The sequence below is a fragment of the Lissotriton vulgaris genome, chromosome 3_1 (genome assembly GCF_964263255.1).
Source record: "Lissotriton vulgaris chromosome 3_1, aLisVul1.2, whole genome shotgun sequence".
Lineage (NCBI taxonomy): Eukaryota > Metazoa > Chordata > Amphibia > Caudata > Salamandridae > Lissotriton > Lissotriton vulgaris.
In genome coordinates, this window is record NC_141689.1 from 281,437,368 (window position 1) to 281,462,323 (window position 24,956).

The following is a 24,956-nucleotide window of genomic DNA, read 5'->3' on the forward strand; positions in this document are numbered from 1 at the left end:
GACGAAAATTAAATCATTTTTGAGCCTCCCAAAGCGACCATTGTAAAATTGATCAACAAAGAGGGAATCCGGGAAACGTTCAATAGTGTTATGCTTCTATCGTTTTATTGCAGCTTTAGTCTGGTTGGGAGGATAATTGATTTTGTAGCAATTAATTCCAGCCTTAACTCGAGTGGTGGCCATGTTGGGAAAGTAAATGTAAATGTAAATGTACATGTATTTATATAGCGCAAATCGCCCACATCGCAGGCATCTATGCGCTTGCTTAGGGAACCCGTCCTGGTATTCCCCTGTGAGATAACCCCGGCAGGGTATCCACAAGGTGAAAGCCAGGCATCCCGCTGCGAGGGGCCGTTGTGGAGATTAAGCAAGCTATTTCCCAGAGTCGCAGAGTGTGAACCCATGAGTCGAGTAGGCACCGGAGCGAGAATTATCGAGTCCGTGGAATTATTGAGCCCAACCCCCGTCGAGGCGGGGAATTGAACCCTGGTCCAGGGCCGCTCTCAGCTTCCGGGTCTGCCGCCTCTAACCCCTGAGCCACACTTCTCCACTAAAGTGGAGGCGGAGGAGGGTGGGGGGGATATGAGAATGGTGTTATTGGGAAAGCGGTGGTGAGGAGAAGTAAAAGGGCATAAAGGGGGCACATATTCCAGACGTTGGGTGAAGATATCAGAATGAATGTGCTGTCCGGGAAGTGAGGTGGGTATTTGTTGGGGCCTTCATCTAGAAATGCATGATGGCACCTGGCACTAGATAATATTTACATGGGAATTGTTTATGTACGATAGGACCAACTTGACCACTTTCAGAACCTTCACAAAGCAAATATAGTCGAAGTAGAACAGAATGTAAACGAACACCCAGTGACCATTGGTGAACACTGTACTTAACTCCAGCCTGTTAACAGAACCACAATCGGCACCAACCGCATTGCACGCCCATGATCTCAACAGACTACTATTGGACCCTAAGCTCCTGAGAACCACTAACGTTAGGGGCAAAGAGCATAGGGTGGAGCAAAATCTGACTAGCAAAATCTAGATATGCACAACAACCTCGTCATCTTAAGACCACCTGTAGAGGTACTCAGAACAGTGTGCGGAAATCATATTACATGAAAAACATTTCCTAGCACCACATATACGTACAAGGGCCTGGTGCCCTACAAACCTCAGTCTCCCTGGCCACCTCGACATCTCAGAGGGGGACTCAAATGCCCTGAATCCATAGTGTCAATAGTGCTGCCAATGCAGCGGGAGTCCTAACTCAATCAGAACTGTCCCCACGGATAAAGTTGCCTAAAAGGTGCAGCTGGTACTACTTGCTGCCCAGCTGTAAAAGTCCTAAACGGTGCAGCTGCCACTACTTGCTGCGTAGCTGTAAATGGCCAAACGGTGCAGCTGACACTACTTGCTGCACAGCTGTAAAAGGCCTGCACAATGCAGCTGGCACTACTTGCTGCACAGCTGTTAGTGGCCTAAACGGTGCAGCTGGCACAACTTGCTGTGCAGCTGTAAAAGGTCTAAACGGCGCAGCTGGCACTACTTGCTGCACAGCTGTAGATGAGGCAAAGGCCTCCAGGGCGCCGAAACTACAGTTTACAGCAAGGCCAAGGACACATTCGTTGGGCTCCGCTCAATGGCCACTGCTTCTCACTGCATTAGGGTGACCAACTGGCATGCTTGCAAATTCAGGACAAAGGGTCAACATTCAGACAAAAATTCAGGACAGAAGGTCAAAATTCAGGACACAAACTTGGGGACAAAACATACCTTTTACACACATATCAGAGGAGGTCGCACAATTGTATAAATAAGTAAGTAAATAGAAAACCAAATTAACCTCTTCCATGCTCATGACGAGCTGAGCTCGTCATGAGCCACGGTGCTCCGGTGCTCATCACGAGCTCAGCTCATCATGACCCGTGGAACGCTCACACGCGGGGATAATTCCCCCGCTGTGCAGAACGTTCCACAGAGCCAATGCACCTGTGACGAGCTGAGCTCGTCATGAGCACAGGAGCACTGTAGCTCATGACGAGCTCAGCTCGTCATGAGCATGCGGGCGCTATGCGCGCCCCCTCCCCACCAGCACAGCGGGGGAATAACCCCCACAGCGAAGGGGTTAAGGAGAAGTCAAAAGAAGTTTATATTGGGTTAAGACAAATCGTGCACTTCACAGTTTTTCATTATGCGCACAACTTTGACCAACTGTGCAGGTCCTTTTGTGGTATTTCATATGATCATAATCTATTTATTTGGTTACTGCACTAGGTTGTCTAGTCATATATTTTATTTACAGTTCATGGTCCTGAGCAGGCATGTTTGGTGAGAGAATTGGTCGGAAGATCTGCTTGGATTGACTTTGTTACTAGCATCTCTTATCGGAGTGCCATTGTGAGATGTAAAGCGGCACGCATAGGATTCAGCTAGTTGGGGCCTTTAGTGCTGGCCTAGAGTGCAGTAGGTATTCCATGTCTGTTCAACTGGTAATGGCTGATTAGGGGCTGGTATAGTACTGCGTGATGGATAAGATCCATAGCAAACATTGAAATGAATGCATGCTGGTGAGCTAAGCACTAGATTAGGAGTCTGGCCGATAGATGAGAAAAAATATTAGAGCAAAAATGTTTCCACTATTTGACAAATATCTTATTAGTTGAAAATAATTGTGTGCCGTGAGTTAACAAATATGCAGCAATATGAATTCCTATTTTAGAAGACTAGGACGCGAAATCAATCCTGCAACGGAAACATGTATATTTCTATCTCTTGCAAAGCGACATCAGGCTCTTTCTGCAATCGAGATTTGTGCTAATGTAACAATCAACATTAAATAGTATTTTTTTATTTTGATGTTTAAATGTTGATGTTTAAATCAAACTTTTAAATGTACAGTGAAAACGCGGTTCCAGTCCCATGAGATTAAGAACCACTTCACTGAAAAGCCAATTGTATTCATGTTTACTCAGAATTCTTTTAATTGGCTCCTTATATTTGTAAAAGGGATAACATTTTCAGGGACATCAGAGACTGAACTGAAAACTAATTTAAAAGTAGTTATCACTTCTTCCATTTACAAATATCCACATTGACAATATGGAAAATGACCTATAGATGGATGTCTTGCACAAATGATTCCTATGCAGCCGACAGTTAGTTATTTTATTTTTATTTTTTTAAGTTTCTCCAGCATGGCTAAAAGACAAAGCAGAATGCCTTGCCCTAGTCTGATGCAGGAAAAGGCACCCCACATGCTTTCATTGTAATAGGGCCCATTGTCATTCTATAAGTGATAATCGGCTACAGTCTCAGAATGGCAATGGGTCAGTCCACAGTCTGTGCGAAGTGCGGGAGGGGTTGCTGCAGGCAGCCTCCACAGTTTAAAAGATATGGGCGAGCTGTCCAGAGTGAACATTTTCAAACACATGGAGGCTCTCGCAGGGTAAGAGCATAGATTCTTGTAACCCCAAAATTACAGATAAAAGGTGTCTGTAAAAGAAATGATGATGGACAACGGATGGAATACTAAAATAACGGACGGTCCGTGAAATTTATGGACGGTTGGTCACCCTACACTGCATGGGCACTCTAACCCTTATTGTCTCAGTAGTGTCCTGGCTAGAAGCTGTTTTAAGGCATTTGCAGCACCCAGCAGCCCATGCTGTTTTGCTAAGAGATAACTGGAGAGTTTAAAGTGAGCTTGACTTTCTTAGGCCTCTGTGTCCGGTACTTTGCTTTCCTGCTCAGTCGAAGTAGCAGGTTAAGCCATGTGTAAAAGTAATTGTATTTATATAACACTAGTACCCCTGATGCGGTGTCAAAGCACTTTTCTGCAAGTAGTACGCCACTTCAGAATTCAAAAAGATTAGTGGTGAATTAGTATAGGGAAATATTAATTAATTTAGGCGATGGTCATGTGAGTCTGTTAGTTGGATTGAGAAGGAGAATTGAGGGATAGAAGAGAGAAGAGTCTAGAAAGTGTTTATTGAAAGATCGTAGTAGTAGGAGGAGGTTTGGAATGAGTAAAAATGAGATGGAGGAGGGAAAAGCCTCTAGAAATTGATTAGAGAGATCATAGTAGTAAAATGAGGTGTTGGATGGGTCTAAGGAGGGATACATGAAGAAATAATTTGGAAAAGGTTGTTTGGGAGATCTTAGTAGTAAAATGAGGTTTAGGGTGATGCAGGGAAAGATAGAGGAAGGAAGAGCCTAGAATGTGTGAAGTAATAAATATATAGATATATAAGTACATGAAAGATATACATGTATAAGGAGAGTAATACATCATTATTTAAGATGTACTTAATAAACAGATTTTGAAGCATTGCTGTAGTTTATGCTAAAGTACTTGTGTGTGTTTTTTTTCTTTTCAATAATTCTGTAGTGAAGCAAAAGCAAATAAATAGTAATGATAAAATTTACACATTTTGATCGATCAATAAACGGAGAACCAAAGGCATCTAATCAAATAACTTGTATGAAAACTGTGCAGTGACATATATACATCTTAAACATAGAATAATATAACCATAAGTAATATGTACCTTTGTTAAGAAGACCTAAAGAATTCCTATATATTTATAAACAATAGATAATAGATCCCAAAGAGTTAAGGTGAATCATACCTTATCCCATCCATCTGCAGTTTCCATGGCAGTCCCGCAATGCTCTGCAGTTTCTCCTGTACTCTTTATCTTTTCCTGGAACCACTAGCGAATGTTCTATCTTCCATGAACATTCGTTTCTATATGTATGCGGATGACCCGCAACTTAATCTGAAAATCAATTCTTCTGAAGACCTCATCTCGCTCAACTCATCCTTGACGATTATCCAAAACTGGCTAACTGAAAGCCATCTCCTGCTGAACACCGCCAAAATAGAATTCCTTCTCAATTCCCCTCTTGAGCACACCCTCAAGATTGACCTCTGGATGAATCACCTCACTAACTTCAACTGCTCCACGGTTATCATCGACTCAGCTAAATTTCTTGGAATCACCCTGGACTCACACCTGAACATGAAGAAAAATATTAGTAAGATGTGCAAGGGTGCGAATCACCAAATAAAGACTTTTAGAAACCTAAAACCTTTCCTCCTGCAAGAGGATTTCAAGCAGGTGGTACAAGCACTTGTCCTACCTAGGCTAGACTATGTAAGTGCAGCGCTCTATGGCCTCCCCAAATATACCTTCGCCCCACTTAGAACCTCCCTGAATGCCGCTGCCAGACTGATCACTGACACTAAAAGAAATGAGCACATTTCCCCAGCCTTAAGATCTCTCAAGTTGTTACCCTACGAAGCAAGAATACAATTAAAGATTGCTTGTTTGACGCACAAATCCCTCCACTTCAAAACACCTGGATACCTGGCTTAAAAACAGAACTTATCAGGTGGTAGCGGACCTTCCAGAAGTGCTAACTCATTGCTACTCAAACCAAAGACTTTTCGCAAAAAAGAAAATGAGACTCCGAGCCTGCTCGGGCGCGGCACCCAAGATCTAGAACTCTCTCCCACCGGAAATTTGCAGAATCCCCTACACTGCGGAGTTCAAACAGGAAGTAAAAACAATCCTAATGACCAAGTTCCTGCCTTAATTGGACCATGGATCGTCAGTTTTAGAAATGTCCGTTTTTTTGTTTTTTTTAATCAACTGTTAATTGTCTATGATTCTTGCCTTACCTATTAAGTAGCGTTGTGCCTCACCTTATTAAGTTATATCTTGCCTGAATTTATGTATAATTTTAGTAGCTCAACATGTTAGGCTCTCTAACTTCTAAGTTCCCCTACTTTGTTCCCCTTTCCTCTACTGTGAAGCACTCTGATAGCCTTCGGGGTCTAGTTTGCTCTATACAAAACATTTTAATTAAATAAACATAATTATTAGACATATTTATACAAAGCAATACACATACCTAGATACATACATATAACCAATTGAAATGCTTATATACACAGGGGTATGCTATACATTTTTGTTTGACTATGGTGGGTTATGAAGGGAAGAGCCAACTCTTGAGTAGTGTTCTGAAGACAAGATAGTTATCCGTGGATCTTATGTTTGAGGGTAGTGAGTTTCATAGCTTGACTGCTTGAACAATGAAGAATGTGCCATCTATGTTTATTTTCCATGGTGTGATTTTGAGGCGAGCTGCTAATTTGAAGCTGATGTTTCTATGTCGAATGTGTTTGGTGATTTTGTTCCCAATGAACAATGGCCCTGTTAAAAGTATTGCTTTGTGGGTGATATAAAGCAACTTGAATATGGATGTTTTGGCAACCGGTTACTAATGTAGGGCTTGTAGCTTTACATGTAGGAGTACTCCGGCAGCAGAGTTTTGAATCCATTGTAGTCTTTTCATAGTTGATAAAGATGATTCATGGTAGAGGCCACTGGCGTAATCCAGTATAGACAGTACATGAGAGATAGTAGCCTGGACTTTGTGAGGAAATCCTTAGTGAGGGAAAGATGTGTTGCATAGTTTTCATAGTAATGAAGCTTGATCTTGCTATTTTGTCCACTTTGGCATTCATTGACAGCTTGGATTCCATGGTAATTTCAAGATTTCTAAATTACTTAGATACTTTAGGATGTGGTCCCATTGTCTGGCCAGGCAGCAAGTGGGTCATACACTAATAATGATTTATATAGCCCACCAAAAGAACATGCATTTTTGTTACTTAATGTAGGAAAGTAAGATCTAGAGACACCCCTAAGATAGGCCTCTCAATCCTGAAGGCAGGGTGCTCGGTTCGAAGTGTGAAGGTGCCCCTGCATGAGCAGGACACCCCTACAGCCTAAGGAGTCCATTCTCCCGGGTTGTAAGTGAGCCAGCCATATAACATAAAGAGGGGCACCGCTTCATTACGCGATTATCATCTCCGAAACTGGCTGTAACGAATCCTACCATTTTTGGTATCCAAAAAGTTGGAAATATACCCCCCACACCGTAAATGGTGTGAGAGGATGATTCAATGTGTGGGAGGGATGATTCCATGCACCGTAAAGCTCCTTGGGGAGGCTCTTGGCGCTCCCTGTACCAGTCTTCCAGGCCTGGACAGCAAGCTAAGGCTGCTACCGGCCAGACACGTTTCTGCCCTTCTGCTCCTGAGTCAAGCTCGGGCAGGGAAAGACAGAAAAATAGGTATCCTGTCACAGGTGTGACCACTTCCCAGACAGGGTTTAGTGTATTAGGGCATGGTGGGGGCGCTTGCCAGCGCCACATAGTCTGCGTGCAGGGAACACTTGGAGTATCCTCCCCCTTGTCCAGCCCCTCCATAGGCAGGGGCCTCTGAATCCTCCCAACCTTTTCCTTAGGGTATTTTAAGGGGTACCTTAGAGGTTGCCCACCTGGTTGCCCCAGCTTCTCTGTGCTCTGGCTGATCTCCCACGCTTGCTACCCAAGACAGGATTCTGGCCTCCTTGCAGGCAGTGTGATCACTCCCAGGAGTCAGGAACAAACCCCTGGGCAGGAAGAAGGTCACACCTCCTGCTTCCCAGGAAGGCTAGTGAAGTGGCACATCAAGGCGGTGAGCTTCAAAGGCTACACCACCTCTGATATGCATCAGACCTGACTCCCAGAGGAGGAAACAGCCCTCCCCCTACCCCAGGAACATTTGCACCCAGGTATTTGGGAAATTGTTTTTTAAGTGGTAGAAATAGCGAGTTCTGGGTTGAAAAGCTGTCCCACATCCTGGATGTGTTTACCTCGAGCGGATTAGCCGCTGGTGCAAGCATTCCATTGGCCACTTGCATCCACACCCCTAACACTCCTACATCTAGGATGTAAGGGCTACCCCTGACACCAGTACCTCAGTTCTGAACAACCTGAATCGAAGAGGACAAAGAAGATACCTGTGTGTGCGACAACAGGACTTGCACCAAGCAAAAGAGGCATACTGTGGCATTGCTCCTGGAACTGCCAAACTCATCATAGGCTAACCTTTGTTTCCTCCAGACAGTGCGACTCCTGTGAGAGCCTGACACACCCTCCGACTCCCCTGGATTAGTGGCACTAGTCCCCTGCAAATTGCAGGTAAAACAATGCTCCGGATCCAAAGAATCACTGTCCATCTGGCCTGTCGAGGGATCAACCAAATCCAGATGAACTAGGGCAGTGTGAGAAATGTAGTCCTCCCTCCTACAAAGTTGCAAGCTACTGTGTTCCCTGGCACTACCAGACGTCGAAATACCTTTTCGCAAGGATTACAGCGGCCAAGGTTTGTTGGTCGCCAGTCCGGCATCCGACCCCTACACTCAATGCTGCACCTAGAGGGAGAATCCATCCAACCTTCGACTGACGTCAGCAACCACCTTGTTGTGTTTTTTTGCATCTTGTTCCCTGCAGCACAGTGTAAGCAGAAAAGCAGCTCTCCTGCAGCTCCCAATAAGCACCAGGGACAGGCAGGACAATTTTGTCCCCGGACTCAACAGGCGATGAAATTTGAACTGACTGTCGTGACCTAGTCCTGGGACCCACATCACCCATCCCCTCTAGTGTTCCACGCAACTCAACCTGAAAGTGACAGATTGTCACTGGTGGGTTTTTCATTGACCGCAATGTTGAAATCTCATTTTATTCTTTTGCACCTATTTTATATTGCTTCTAAAATCTATAACTCTGGTTATTTGTACTCTATTCCATTCACGTTGGTGTCTAAATTAAGATAAAAATTGGTTTTACATTTGTAAATTTGTGTGGGATTTATCTAAAGTCATGTCAATAACTTTTCATCCATGTTGTGACTCTGTTCCTCTAGTAACATTTGGCTATCTTTGCCACACTACCAGGAATGAGCTATGGATGTACTATTGTGAAACCAAGGACCATCTTTAGGTTCTGTGAGAGTATTGCATGGTGAAAACTAACCAGCATCACCACATAATACATCACCTTTCTACATAATGTATCGGAATTTAATGTCAACTTCATAAACAAGTTAAAACAATGTCAATAGTAAAACAAAGTGCCTTCTTGTTAGAAGTGCACTTTTAGTTATCGTTTTCATGTATTGCTATTAATTGAGCTCACATTTATGAAAATATTGGCTTAATTTTAATTTTGTAATCTGAAGGTGCCTTGGACCGTTGTGTGATGGGGATCACAGCCGTTGAGATTTTAAATGCCTGCGATGAGGCGGTCCCTGCTGCAGTAGATTCTCTTAGCCACCCTGCTGTGAATTTAAAACAAGCCATGACTCGACGAAGCCTTGCAGCTCTCAAGAATATGGCACACCAGAAGCTCCAGACTCTTGCCACAAATCTGCTTGCTTCAGAGGCCTCTGACAAAGTAAGTTGCACAAAGTCAAATTTAATACATGAAACTGTTTTATTTTCAGCTACTCAACAATAAGCGTAAGAGCAATGTTACTTTAAGAGTCCAATCTTAATAGCTCAGATAAAAATCAACTTCCTGAATATGGCCAAAACTGAATACAAGGGATCACTCGAAGACCAAAAGAAATGCTTTGTTCATGTGTTAACATTTTAATACCAGTTCTGACTCAGACGTCGATCCCCTCTTATCTGGCAGCCGTACATTTGCTGTTACTTTGCTTAAAACACTTTTGCTGTACCTCCTGTCTGCTGTATATGTATCTATATTCTTCTTAAGGCGTAATCTGGAAAATGGTTCATATTTTGAAAAACCTATTATTGGCGGTGAGAAATTCCTTAAGTATTGTGATTTTTGTTGAGGAGGTGGGAGCATTAAGAGACATTGACGTAATAAGACCAGCCTAGAAGGAGCATTATGAAGACAAGCTGAGCTGTCAGTGCAAGTCTTCACTTTTGACTCGCATCTCTTCAGGAATGTGGTGCAAGAGCGTGCTGTAGGTTTAGCCCATAGGGTTCACCCTCACCAAAAAGAATGCAAGTAGGTTACTGGTGCCACGTTTTATTGAAGATTCAGTGAGTCATGCAAGAGAGATTGGAGGGTATGTGCATTGAATGACAATATTCAAAAAGTTGCCACCCAACCCTTCGATTGGTGCCCTGGAAGAGTGTCAGCCTGGATTTACGCTGACCTATTTTCACCTGTGGTGGGAGGTACCTTTGTTTCTAGTTGTAGTTATGTGACATTACTCCAGATGGCTAGGCTTGTGATTAAAGTATAGTTGTCCTCCTAATAGCGTTGTTAATATTATGAACAGCATTTCAGGGATTAGGTCTTCTTAGGGTATTATTGAGCAATAGTGGAGTGCAGCTGACCTTTTTTGTATATAGAAGAGGTATTGGATAGAAATGGATTAGACCATTATATGGGTTTGTTCTGTAATCCCGAAACCAGTAGTATGGCTGAATAACTCAGCAGAGCTCTCATGGAATGCGTTAAGAAGGTATTGACAGCTGGTAACCAGTGGCGGCTCCTCTATAGGGGCGTTTAGGCACCACCGTGCGAGAAGGCAGAAATAAATGGTAGGTAATACCGTAAGAACTACCATTAGCAAGGCTGCTGCGGAACGTTCCGGCCAGGCAGTCAGCCAGGCCTGCTTTAAAAGCACTCCACTGGCTCCCCGTCAGAGAGAGAGTTACCTTCAAGGCCCTCTGCATCGCCCACAAGAGCATACAGGGGAAAGGACCAGCCATTCTGAAGGACATGATTCGGCCCTATAAGCCCACAAGAGCTCTACGCTCTGACAACAAACACCTCCTTCAGATAAAGAGAATTAGGAGAGCCCGTTCAGGTGGCAGGAGTTTCTCCATCTATACAGCGCGCGCTTGGAACTCCCTCCCATTCTCACTACGTTCTGAACCAAATCTTCTCAGGTTCCGGAAACATCTGAAAACTTATCTTTTTCCAGAATAATTGTAGCTATTTCCGTTCCCTATTAGTAGCCTGCTCTAGGTCTCTATAAGCGCTGGGATGCCCCTGGGTAACCGTGCGCGGTACAAAATTCGTTAATAATAATAATAATAATAATTTGTTTCTTCCTTCTCGCACGGCGAGAAAGCAGTAGTTTCTGGTTGGGGGTGGGCGGTGTTTCTCGAGGGTAGGGGGGAGTGGCTTGCCCACTGTTGTGCATACTGAATGCTTGCGCAGCCTGAGGCCGCCCAAACAGTCAGTATCAACAACAGTGGACAAGCCGCTCCCCCCTGCCCTCGAGTAACACCGCCCACTCTCTCTGTTCTCTCTGTATGCTGCAGCATACAGAGAGAAAATGGCCCGGCTGGGGCAGCAGCCTCACCAATCACAACGCTGCTGCAGTGTTGTGATTGGCTAGGGTAAGGAGGGAGCTTGCCTGCTGGTTGCTTCGGAGCTTCCTGTGAGAACACGGGGGAGTGGGATATGGGTCGAGTAGGAGGTGGCGCGGTACCCGGGTGTAAGGTAGGGACATGCCGGCCGCGGCTGCTTTCACATTGAAATCCTGTAATTCTAGAAAGCTAATGAGCATAGGAGTTTTCTTGCCTGATTATTTGTGGTGACCTTTAATTAGCACAGTCGAGATCCCAAGCCTTATCCGGGGCTAGTATGCAAGACACAAGAAGGAATTAATTTTAAAAAGTTGTTACGCAAAACATCCAAATTATGCCTTTGTTTCCCATAGTAATGAGTATACAGCCTCCGCACCCCCGCCTTTAGCGTCCTACATTTACCCCAAAATGTGAATCTTTAGTAACAGCTCCACCGGATGCTGCATTATATTTTAATCTTCCACCCCCCAACCCGAGATTACAGTAGGTGTTCTGGAACTGAATCTAAAACCTCTTTTCTTGTAATATTATATTGATCAGTTGAGCGCTTATTTTACTGTCTGCCTTTGAATTCACGCAGACACTCTTTCGAAAGTATCCTGAGTTATTCGTAGCGAAACTAGCGGAAAATAAAAGAGGTTAGCCAATTTATTTATTTCTTGATATGTTTGCTGCACAGGGCGGTATTGCATTCTTTGTTTAGACGGAGTCTTATGAGAACAATTGTGTGCAGAAGGTGTAGGGAGGGGAGGTGCAGGGGCGAACCTTACTTAGGGGAGAAATAGGGAAAACCGAGGCAGTGACAGTAACGGAATCTTAAGCACCAGAACACGGATTGTGAGGAGGGATACATCTGATAAACTCCCTTCTGCGTGTCTCTAAACTTTTAATTTCCTCCCACTGTAGGAACAGATGCTACTTCATGTGCACTTTTCCACTTAGGACTGCCCACACTGCACTGGTCTGGCCTGGATGTGTAGGGAGAGAGGTGGGTGGAGGAAGATGTAGGAGAAGTTGATTGTTCTGAGTATATTTTAAAAAGGACAGATGGACTACTATTGTGATACCATATATACGCACATCCTGCACCTCACTTGCTGCATGTCTGCAAACCTTCCCCGGACCTGTATCCTGTTACTGTGGACTCCCTGCACCACCCTCGTCAGAACTGGGCATATTTGTTGATAGTTGCCAGTGGGCACCCCTGGCCCACTGGCAATTATTTTAGGGTACCAGGACTCTTTAAGAACCTCCTATGTGCGATAGGCCCCTTGTCTTCATGATGGATTGCGCACTTGTCACTCTCTTCCAGACACCCTCATATTGTTGTCTAACACTAAAGAAATAGCAAATTTTCCATCAATACAGTGACGTTCACTTAATCACTTATGATGTACACTTATGATGTTCAGGCTCGCTCCGTGCGCTCGCTTGCCATGGTGCACTACGACAGAAATTTTACGCCCATCACTTTCAAATGTCACCAGCCACCACTGCTGGTAACAACTGAAATAGTTAACTACAAAACAAAGTCGTGTCTTAGACTGAAGGCTCTTTCCATAGCAGATGAGACCTTTTGCAGTCCACAGAGGTAGAACGTCAACACCAGTGTGAAGAAGACATGTCTCATGTAACCAGAATAAAGGTTAGGTTTATTGACCTTTGAAGTCTGTCCTGCATCCACTGGACTCAAGAGCAATGACAGAATAACTGCTCTCTGAAATTAAGCAGCGAGGTCCGAGCTTTCTGTACTGACAAAATTCCAAAGATCTGTTTCCAGCAGGATGGGACAACAACAATAAAAGAATCCTAATACTGAAGACACACAACCACAACTTAATATACAAGATAACGAGCTTGTAGAGGAAATGTTCGAGGCGCAATTACAATGCATATATATATATATATTGCAAAAACAGTTTCGCAGAAATAAGGTACAAACTTGAAAAAACAAATACCGTTCATGTTTTCATATCTTCCTGAACTGCTGTAGGAAGATAGTTCCTAATTCACAGCAAAATCTTAAAATTTGAGCGGAAAAACATTTGCCTGTTCAGGTTCTCTACCTCAACTTTATCACTTTGGAACTCAACATTTACATAATTGTCATGTTATCCTGCTCATTAACTTTTTCCAGATGAGGCTCCACACACCTTCTTCCATTCTGGTCCCAATCATTCCTATGACATCTTGAAATCATCTGGAAAAACCAGGCATCCACTTCTTCTGTATAAACTGTAGGAAATTGTGTCACTCTTTTTTCAAATTCCACAAATAATTATTTTCTGCTTTAACCAATGTCCCTCCCAAGTTAAAATGTAGCAAATATATGGCTACGGTCAGCCTGATATAAATCACAGCGCGGGCAGGTGGTTCCTTTCCCCGTACCCCACTTAGCAATCTTTTTCGGGATATAGTAAAAAGAAAAACATGTTTTATAATATAGCGCTTATAGCCTTGCAGGGACTACAGTGTTCTGAGCTAAATTAAATGAGTGAAAAAACAGTTATTCAGTAACACCGATTTGTATTTTCCATTTTGTTGCTCGATCATCCAAATCGTCTATCATCAAAGAATTAAACAAATTTATCTAGAAAACCAATAGATAAATCTCTATTTTTCTGAATTCATCCATAATGTCTATGTTTAAAAACCCGTTCGGTCCTCCCACTTTTTTCGACAAAAAGTCTCTGATTTGTAAAAAGTGTTAAAAGTCTCTGTTCTCCAACCCAAATTGCTCTCAGAAGTTTTCAAACGTTACCAGCCCATTTACGGAACAAAGATTGCCAAGTTTACTCATGCCTGCCTCTCTCCATCTTTCTGTGATTTGGCCCCTAAAAATATCCGGCAGCCTAGGATTGTTACATAGTGGTGTATAATAATTCAGGCGACCAAGCCCGATCAGCTTCAACATACATTTCATAACCTTGCACCTGCTTTGTAATACCTTAAAGCACACTTTCTTGTAGTTATTGTCGTTCATATGTCCCCATACCCAGCCCCATGCCTCTGTAAAAAAAAAAAAAAAAATAGCAGTATTTGTAAAGCGCATTACCTCCGAAGTGGTGTCCCGGTCCTGGGGGCCCTCGGGAAGATTAAGCGAGGTATTGCCCAGAGTCACATGGTGCTAGGCTGATCTGCTGCCGGTTGCGGGGATCGAACCGTGAGCCCCAGATTCCTGCGTCAGTCACCGTGGCCGCTGCGCCACACCTCTTCCACCGTACCCATTATAAGCTCAATTGGTGATGGTATCTCCTCGGTCCTGCCTGCGCCTGGTTTTTCTTGAATCCGGGTTAAATTATACAATATGGTAGTGGCCCAGTAATATGATTTGATATTCAGTAGGGCCAACCCTCCCCTTTCTTTTGATAGTGAAAGATATTTAAAGGCTCTTCTAGGTCTGGCATACCCCAGATAAATCTTGAAAATAGGTCTTCAATTTTTTTCAGACACTTAACCATCAAATTCTAGCGGGATCGCCCACAGGAGGTAGAGGAATTTTGGGGACAACAACATTTTGATGCAATTGCATCTCCCAATTATGGATAAGTGTAAATTATGTAGTCTAGCCATATTTAATCTACTTTTGATAATTAATGGTTCAGTACTATTTTCCACTATACAATCGATGTTTGAGGTAATTTCTATTTCTAAGTAAGTTGCTTTTTCCACCACTTGTGCATCATTAATCTTGGCATGTGCATTACCGATAATTTGAGTTTTATTGCGATTAAGAGAATACCCAGATAGTCTCCCAAATCTTATCGCCTCTATTTCGATTTCCTCAATTGCCGGTTCAGGGGTTACGATAGCGACATCATCGTTGTACTCCAAGGTTTTCGTTTCCCAGCCGTTTGTATTAATTGGTTTAATGATAGGGTTATGCTCTATCTTTTGCAGAAAAGAATCGATATATATTGCAAATAACAATGGCAAACTTGGGCAGCCCTGTCTAGTACCTCTCGTTATATCAAAGCTATCGGTTAGGCCTCCGTTCACCATTGTCTTAGCAGTGGGATAAACATATAGCATTTTAAATACTTGCAGAAAACAGTCTCCTATCCCGACCGTTGACGGAGCCTCCCAGAGAAAAGCCCAGGAGACTCTGTCAAAGGCCTTCTCCGCATCCAATAAAATCAATGCTATTAGTTCTTTTGTGACATTCTTTGCATCTAGAAGAGAAATGGCTCTGTGGATATGGTCAGTCGTCCCGCGGCCAGGTATGAAGCCATGTTGTCTAGGGGAGATAACCGTATGAATAATCGGGGCGGGCAAGGCTCATAGCCAACACTTTAGAATAAATCTTGGTGTTGAGTTCATTAGTGTGATGGGACGATATGACCCTGGATCAGTCGGTACTTTTTTTTCAGAAATATTATAATTTTGGCTTGTGTCCATGCCTCTGGGGGCCTGCCACCCTTAAAAACATGTATAATCAGTTGTGTCATGCATTCTTTAAGTTGGGTTGAATTTTGTTTTATTGAATTCAAGGGGTATATTATCAGAGCCCTTTGCTTTGCCACTTAGAATACTGCTAATACATAGCAGTATCTCTAGCCACTGGGGAGTCTCTTCCAACTGTAGTTTTTCCTCCCGTGTAAATCTTTCTTTAGGGATCTGATTAAGATATATCACTATTTCATTCTCATCTCTTTGTGATTCTTCATGGTAAAGTTTTTGATAATAGGAATAAAAAACTTTTCGGATCTCATCCGAATCCGTGGTTATTCCTTTAACTGGATCTTCACTCTGTGATTAAATTCCAGGTTGCCTTTTGTCTGGTTCTAACAGCAAGATGATGGCCCACCTGCTCACTGCATTCATAGGCCTCCTTACGCCGAACAGCTAGTTTATCAGCCACCCCTTTGGCTATTATCCCCATCTACCAGATTTAGCCGCCATAACCCCCAATAGTGCTTCATTATGCTCTCCTCCATTTTGAACTATAGTAACCAGCTCTTCCTCTGCGGCTGCTAATTTTGTTAAGCTATCTTTCATTATTGCTTGTTTTTTTTAATTCATTTTGGCAGAAAAGCGTAGTGTCTCCCCCTGAAGCCCTGCCTTTAGTGCATCCCAAACGATATCAATGCTGGTGCTGTCTATATTCTCTTTAATGAATTGAGGTATCCACCCCTTCATAATCTCGCAATATTCCTCGTTAAAAAGAAGAGCTCTTTCAAAGCTCCATGTTGGTATTGTACCACCACAAATCCTTTCCATCTTGATCTCCAAAATTAGTGGGTTATTGTCAGCTAATATTCGAGGTTTTATTCTATTCTGCAATCTCTGAGTATAGAGTAGGAGGCTAAAATGTAATCTATTCTGACAAGCTTGCTGTGAGGATGAGAGAAATAAGTGTATCCAGGATTCTTAGGGCTTTGCCAGTTCCACACATCCGTAAGTGCATGCTCCTGACAAAGTGTCTTCAGTGCCTTACACACTTTTGGTTTACTGCCCTTATATATCCCTCCAGTGTCCTGTTTCAGATTCCATTCTGCTGGTAGATTTATAAGTCCCAAAAACTATTATCGGTAGTGGGCAATTGGCTAGTTCATTATTAATATGCTGAATTACAGTTTGTATCATCAAGATTGCTGCCGTATATGGAGCAGATTGTGAGTGGGTCTCCTGACTGTCTGTGTAACTGAGTGATAACCCATCTCCCTAGCTGGTCTACTGATGTACGGCTAAATTGTAGCGTGTTATTTAAGGCCAATATTGCAACCCCTCGTGTGTATGAATTCTGCATTGTGGCCCCCACCGAAACATACCCAAGTGTCTCTAGTAGGTGTCTTTGTGCAGCTTCAATGTGCGTTTCCTGTATGCAGATTATATCCGCGTTCAGTAGCCTTAAGGCAACTGTTGTGTTCAGTCTTTTCTTCTAATTATTCAAGCCTCAAATCTTAATTGTGGCAACGCGTAGCTTACTTCTCTAGACTAACAAGCATTTACAATGCAACGGTCTCTCCTTTGCAAAAGTTATAGCTATTGGCATTGTAAATGACAAACTTTTTATTTATGTGTTTTGTTTTTGAAAACAGATAAATAAATGGCATTGTCATTTACAATGCCAATAGCTTAATCTCTCGCAAATGCGAGACCTATTACATTTGCACACAAACACACACTGAGAGCCACACACACACACAGACACACACACACACAGAGCCACACACACACACACACACACACACACACAGAGCCACACACACACACAGAGCCACACCCAGAGCGACACAGCTCTCTTCAGGCATAGCAATGTCACACTACGCTAATTTAAGAATTGGCAGCTATTTGTGATTGTTTTACACCTTTATACGTTCAAGATGATGTACAGCAGAGGTCGCCTGAATCAAAACCAAGAGAAATCGCAATGAACGGAGATCCCAAGGTGATCTCTCCAACTTCGCAGTGCAAGGGCACACCCACCAGTTGAGTTTTCTTTCCGCGTTACCATGAGAAAGCTGAGGATGAAGTCTGGCGCTGTACATTTTTTTACTGTACAACAGCCTATGAAAACCCCCTTCCCGTGTTGGTACTGTGGTGAATAGGGCCAGTGGGGAATGCCCGGACCGTAAAACCGATGAACCCTGCATATTTTAATTCAAGCAATTTTCTTCAATCGTATTATTTCTTTTTGCACATCACGTTGTCAGTCAGATTGTCAGCACACAAAAGCGTCTCTGTTCCCGTTTTCAAAAGCTGTTTTTTCACAAATTTAGTGCACCCACTATTTGTGTCTCACTCAAGTACAATAAAAAATGTATTGGTCAGAAAGTTAACATTTGAAGAATTGTGAAGGGTTAATTAAAGCATCTATAGACACTTGGCATTTCATATTCCCAAAAAACTGAGCTGGGTGTGAACACTGCAGTAATTCAAGAAAATGCAATTCACCGGACATGCTTTGCCCAAGCTACCCTCTCAGGATGAAAACTAAACCAAAGACCCGGACTTGGCAGATGAACTGTTTCAAATGCTTCGGAATCCTGTTCGCATTTTATGGACACGACTACAACAACTATCTTCAACAGTTTATGATTAAATAAGAGTCTAACCCAGTGTAGAATGGTTATTTATACCAGCACAGTGAATACACTTCTCTGGAAGCTTGTATGGAAGGAGAAGCAGAAGAGAGTATTTTGTCTGGGAAAAGATTGTCCATGTATCACTAACATAATTTGGAGTAAGCTTTTCGTCAGGCGTAAATGACTCCCTTGCAGTTCGATTAATCATTGATTAATCAGGCTGCTTTTGGCAGATATTTCACATACAAATGTGCACGTCGGCCACACTCAGCATTTCGATATGACGGTAAGGCACTAAAGGCAGTCCACTCGGTGAAAGGTGCTGTTAGCAACGTCAGATTCTCCAATATTTCTCAGTTCCTTGTCAAGAATACAGTGTCACGATTGTGGAGAACTTTACCTGCTCATACTTTGGTCTGAAGTGGTCACATAAAAAAAAACAAAATAACTTATTTAAACGTACTGGCATAGTTCAGTGGCTGTAACAATCTGTATGTTGCATGCTTATTTCCATTTACTTGCAATAGCTTTAGACGAAAAGCAGTGTTTTCTTTTACTGTTGCATTGTAGACCTACAAATAGAAAAGCAAACTTGAGTAACAATGCAATTATGAAAGCAGACAACGCTGTAATGAGGCGGTGCAGGGCTCAGGATTGTTCCCATCGGGGTCCATCCAGCGCACGCCTCTCCCTCCAATCACCGAAGCCTCCCGTCGCCTGGTGACAACAGGAGACCCGAGGTTCCCTCTGGAAGCTGGCAGCCGTTTTGCAGACTCCTTGCACACGACGACTGAGCAGACTGAAGCTATGTTTAGCTGCAGTGAGTGTCCTTGGAGTGGGAACACGGGAAATACCGACCTAGAGCCACCTGTAAATCAGTGTCTTGTTAGGCTACGAATTCGTATTGGCGTCACGTGAGAGAGCGGAGCGACGCTTGGAGCGCTCCTCGTCCCACGGTCAAGGGTGCGCTACGCCAACCACCAGGCGTACTTTAGTACTCTTTCAATGTTACAAAATCTGTATTTGTTAGGGTCAACGACTAGTGTTCGAGTTACTGTCTCTCTTCACGTCCTCCCTGGCACGAGCTCACATGCCACGAAGGAGATATAAGAGCTAAAATTAGCCTCGACAAAAGTAGTAATAAAAAGACAACCCACTCATCGTTTTAATGTCTTCGCAGATTACACAAAAGGTCCCTAGTTGTTTTAAAAGGGAGTCTTACCCACTAGAACCAGAAAGCGCGCTCGGATACCCTCGGGTCGAGTTCACGCTATCTAACAAGCACTCGCCATTTGTCTCTAAGCCCCGTCCTTTTATGACTGGGGGGCGTGTTTTTGACCGTTGTTTACAGCCTAGAAAGAAAGTAAAAAACCACACCAGTCTGAAAAGGACGGGGCTTACATCGAAAGAAGAACGAAACTAGGACCTCTTCTCCAATGGCTGGCCACCGTTTAGGAGGCCAGCCAATGGAGAAGAGGGGTGGGGCTTAACCTCGCTAGTGATGTTCACTCTACCCCATTAAGTCTCGCCAGTGAGACTGCGCATGTGCGCAGTCTTTCGCAGGCGGAGACCTAAAAAAGAAAGGATCCAACCTGTGTCCACCCAAGAGAGAGGATGCTTTTTACTAGTGATTTCCCATTCTTTAGACCAACCCCCAACCCTTCTCCTCTGCCCTCCACTCCACCACCGCCCAAATTGAGGTTACCTGGCCTTTGCAAGGCCCAGTTAATGGCATTCGAGAGAGAAAATCACGCATTCCCTGCGATCCTCCCATTTTTGACCTCTTAATTAAAAGCTTCTGAGAAGCTTATTAACCATAAACCATAATATACTCTAAGTTAACCTACACAAAACAAACATATTCAACCTCTTTGTACTAATGCAGGTACCAGGCGCCAAACAAATACAAAAGACATCAGAAAAGAAATAAGAGAAGCAAGAAGAAAAAAAAGGAAATATTGCAAAAAAAGGACAACAGAAGATTTTAGAGCATTCAATTTGGATCTTAGTGACTACTATTTCTTGCTACCAGTTTTCCCAGTAATTTCCTGTAGGTATGCTGTAGCCAAATCTCAGAGATAAATCTGCGAGTAGACCCTTTATATACAATTTTTAGGCATGCCTGATTTTGCAGATATACTTCAGCCCCTTGTTGTTGAAAAGGGATGAAGAGCTGCCTGAGTCGCCATCTACGCTTAACTGTAGCCTGTGCGAAGTCCGGTCTTGTGAAGAAAGTTACACCATTAAAAGTTTTTTGCTTGTTGGTCTGGCCAGATCATACATGGCTTGGCGGAGTAGGAAGTTCCCAAAGTACAGAAGCATAGTACAAGGGTGCTGAGGGGTATCTGAGGAGCATTTAGAGAGTATTAGTGGAAATCTATGTGGCCGTTGCATTTCTTTTTCCCAGTCCCATGTAAGTAGCTCTGGAAAGGCGCCTTTAAGCAGCGAAACCATTTAGCCTCTCGGATCATTCCCTTCCATCTTTTCCGGAATGCCTAAAAAGCGAAGGTTATTGGATCGTTGTCTGTTTTCCTGCTCTTCCATCTGCCATATGAAATCTTTAACAATGCCTGTTGCTCACCTTGGGTTTTTAGTACCGCCATGTCTTTCTCGAGATTTTCTGTCCTTGTTTCTACAGAAGCCATCCTTTCGGCAATCTCTGCACAGGTTTTGTCAACCTTCCTCACAGTTCCTTGGAGTTTTTTAGCGGTAGACGTGACCTGCAACTGTCGGCTTTGGCTTCTTCCTGAAAGCTTTTGCTAGTCTGTAATACTGTTGCCAGTGCATGCTCCAGCTTTGCTCCGGCTTTACCATCATTGTTTCTACTACTGCTATCAATGATTTTGTGATTGCCACCTGATGTGGCGGTTGTATCAGAGATACCAGCTAGTTGGGTGGCGGAGTAGTCCCATCTTAGCTCAGCAGAGCTGTCTCTTTCAGTTGTATCCCAATTCCTAGGTCGGCCTCCCTGCTTCTTTGTTTTAACTTTCCCCCTGCCGTGATTGTTCTTAGGCTGCTCTACATATGAACTGTTATTTGCATTTAGCCCATCTTCATCGCTTGACGCTGTTGCCGAGGCAGAAATACTTATATCTTATATACTTATGTTTCTGAGTCTTCAGCTAAAGAGTAATACTGTTGCAAAAGAGTATCCGGCGTCATGAGCACATCACAGTTCCTGTTGTGGGGAGTACCATAGGTATTTTGACTATCTGTCCCTGCGGCTCCCTCTAGACAGGTGTTGAACTATTGTTTGTTTCTTCAACGCCAATAGTTTCTTCAGTCATGAAGTTAAATGAGCTGGGAGGGGGTTCCCATTCGGGCGTTTCATGTTGATGCTCAGCCTGCCCAGCTTCTTGGTTCGTTAAGGAGGTTTCCAGAGGGTTAGAGTGCAGCTTGGTAGTTGCCATGTTCTTTTGTTCGGAGGGAGAGGAAGCAGGCTGCTTCTCAGTGCTGATATCTGCATTCTCCCCACTTGCTTTCTTGGCTTTAGTTTCTACTGTTTTCCTTTCTTTTATAGTTGTATCTGCCTATAATCCTGCCCCTCCTGTTAGACCAAAGCTACATGTTAATAGAGGCTGACGGTGCCCAGGAGCCATTTGCATTTTAGTTAAATTTTTCTTTTTCAAGCTTTTTCCATCCTGGTTTAGCTTTGCCTCTTGCTCTGAAATCACTTCCCTCTCCCCTTTCTCCGAATTTTGTTTTTGCCCCCGCGATTTTCTGTTTTCTTCTGTTGGCTCTTCGTAGTTAGTAAACCTGCCTGCCGGTTGATTTGCAACTGGGAGCCTCTCTGTGCATTCCTAGCTCTAGTCCCCTTCAGCCCTCTGCCAGTCATTTCAGAGTTAGCGGTCTCGCGCATCCAGCGCAACTAACGCCGCCAGCAAATCCCTCTGACAAGGCAGCGAGCGGCCAGCAGGACATTAAACTGTCCGAGCCGCTGACAGACTAAGAAAGTTCCCCCTGCAAGATGCCGGTTTTTAAAACTCACCACCTGATTCCCGATCCGTGTCTTCACCGATGGAAAGTAGCGCCGCAGGCCGATAGACATCAGGGAACGCCGACTCCTGGCTGCTCTGTCAATGCTGGGTTTCACATGCAGGCTTTTCCTTGCTGTACTGCTGTAGTCCGAGCAGGTAAGAAGTTTCCTGATAATCCTGCTCTTCTTACTTTCGACATCCCGTACAGCGCTGGGTTCTGTCTACTTTTTTGTCGATTTAAACACAGTCATCCATGGTTAAAAAGCATTTTTCCCTGGAGGTGAATCGAGGCGCATCGCGTTGATGTTATCTCTCAGACGCCATCTTGTGCCTAGAATCTTGAGTCATTTCCAAAGTGATACCCACTAGTCCGAATTTGTTAACTATCTGAAGGGTGTTCAGGAAACAGATAAAGGGTTCAAATTCTTGATTCTCTGCCAAATTGTTCTGTTAGAATGAAGTGTCTGTTTGTGGTATCTTTCTTAGTTTAGCCCTATAGTTGTACTTATAAAGGACATTCACACACATATTTCTTGTATTACCTAATCCTCAGGCTCCCGACTAGATATAGTCAATTTTCAGTAGTATCCCTTGATTGGTCCAATATACGAAAGGAAACAGTTTTGATGTAGTATAACAACTGTCTTTATTTTCGTTCCTATTTATAACCAATGCAGCCAACGTGTTTCTTTCACAATAATTTCCTCAGGGCTGTAAACGACAACAAATATATATTCATTATTTAAAAATGCATACACAATTGCATACATACACAAATTTAATGAATCCCCTATAATCTAACTCATCATAGTACATGTTTAGTCATATAACAGACCAAGCACAAGCTAAAATCAAAACTCCAAATACATATTTAGAACACTAATAATTATTGTGAGAATAACAGACAATTAAGGTATACAAATTCATTAACATCCCACAAATGCTCAGAATGAAATAGAAAAGCTGTAAAAAAAGATTAAAAGGACAATAGAAAGGATAGAAGAAAAGACACAAAACTAAAATACAAAATGGTATTTAAGTTTTACCGATCCTCGTGCATCAAAAATAAAAACCGCACAGCTCTGTAAAAAAATCAGTAATATGAACATAATTCCACATACCATTAGGTAAACAACCTAATTCATATTCTTTAGGCTCCTCCAAAAACATTTTTAACCATACATAAGTCACAATTCGCCAATTGAAATTGAATGTGTCATATTAGTGTGTATTTGCACGTAAATGAAAGTCATAAGATGCACTATTATGCATGTGAAACATACAAGTCTCAACAATAATCTCTTTACCCAAATAATTTTAAAAGGTACCACCATAGAAATCTGAGAAAAATGGACCACTAACAATCCATAAGTATGTCCCACATAGAGCTATTATCACCCCCCCCCCCCGAGGATGAGAATTGAATCCCCTTTGTGCTTATACAATACCCCATCTGTCATTATCGAAACATCTAGTTTCAAGGTGAAAATCAAATCTACGAGTACCATCTTAGTTTACTTAAAGTTCCCCATTGGAAGAAGAAATTGATTCATGTATGTAGACCTGCTATAGACCCCCTGGCAGTGCCACGACAATCTCGCACAAACTGGTGGATCTTATTTATGATCTCTCTAACTCTCATGCTAGGCTTGTGATCTTAGGGGACTTTAATCTTTGGTTAAATGGCCCCCTTGATTCAGCCTATAAAGAACTGTGCCAGGCCTGCAGTAACATTCATCTTCACCAGTTGGTGCTTTCCCCGACACATTCGAGGGGTCATATCCTGGATCTTATCTTTGCGGATGAAACATGGGTCAAGGTCAAGGATATAACTGTACAATGCTGGACCGATCATGCCCTTATTCAGTTCTCGCTGCAATTCCCCAATGACCCTTACACCGACAATAGTTTAGTTAACACACGATTTAGGCAACAGTGGTCCAAGCTCCTGAAATGTCCTACACTACCTGATACCAAGTGGATTTACTTTGGAGAAGGGGGTGGAAGATAATTATCGGAGCCTCTGCTCACTGATATCAGAGTCCTTAGACCTAACGATTCCTCTAAGGAAAGTGAAGGATAGATCCAAGTGCTCTGCTCCCTGGTACTCCAAAGAACTATGCCAGTTGAAACTGTGCTGTAGACAAGCTGAAAGAATCTGGAGGAAGCACTATACTGAGTCGGATTAAATCCATTTAAAGCAGTCGCTCCAGGCCTATAAAGCACAGATAAAAAACGCTAAAGCTAAATATTTAGAGGACATGTTAGTTCAGTCGGTTAATAAGTCCCCAACCCTCTTTAAAATTGTTAATAATCTCTCCAACCCTGCCTGCACCACTAACAGCATCCCAGCTTCACAGGCACTATGTGATTCCCTGGCCTCTACTTTTGAGGACAAGATCGCTGCCATCCTAACTGGTCTCTCTGCATCAAGTGTCCTTAATACTCAGGCTATTGCAGAGTCATTACCTACACAGATTTCACCTGATAGGGGGTATTGTACTGTGCTGTCCAGTTTTACCCCCCTTCATATGAGGACTTTTGTATCATGGCCAACAGCGTATCATCAGGCTCTCCACTTGATCCACTACCTCATAAGTTTTGGAAGCTGTTTCAGACTGAGCTTTTCCCTTTTTTGTATTCAATCTGCTGTCAGTCTCTAAGAACTGCCACTGTTCCTGAGAGCTGGAAACTGGTGGTGGTATCCCCTCTATTAAAAAAAGCCTCTTTGGATCCTCTCTGCCCCGCGAACTAAAG

At 43.1% G+C, this 24,956-nt stretch overlaps 1 protein-coding gene across 4 annotated transcripts in view; it reads left to right on the top strand.

The window, feature by feature from the left end:
- The window catches only part of WDR7 (WD repeat domain 7), a 1,275,554-nt gene that overhangs the window by 273,961 nt on the left and 976,637 nt on the right, over nt 1-24,956 (top strand). For all 4 annotated transcript variants that reach the window (XM_086960437.1, XM_086960439.1, XM_086960436.1 and 1 more), the window contains one exon: nt 9,076-9,290. In XM_086960437.1, coding sequence (XP_086816563.1) covers nt 9,076-9,290 — 215 coding nt within the window. The remainder of the gene's footprint in view (nt 1-9,075; nt 9,291-24,956) is intronic.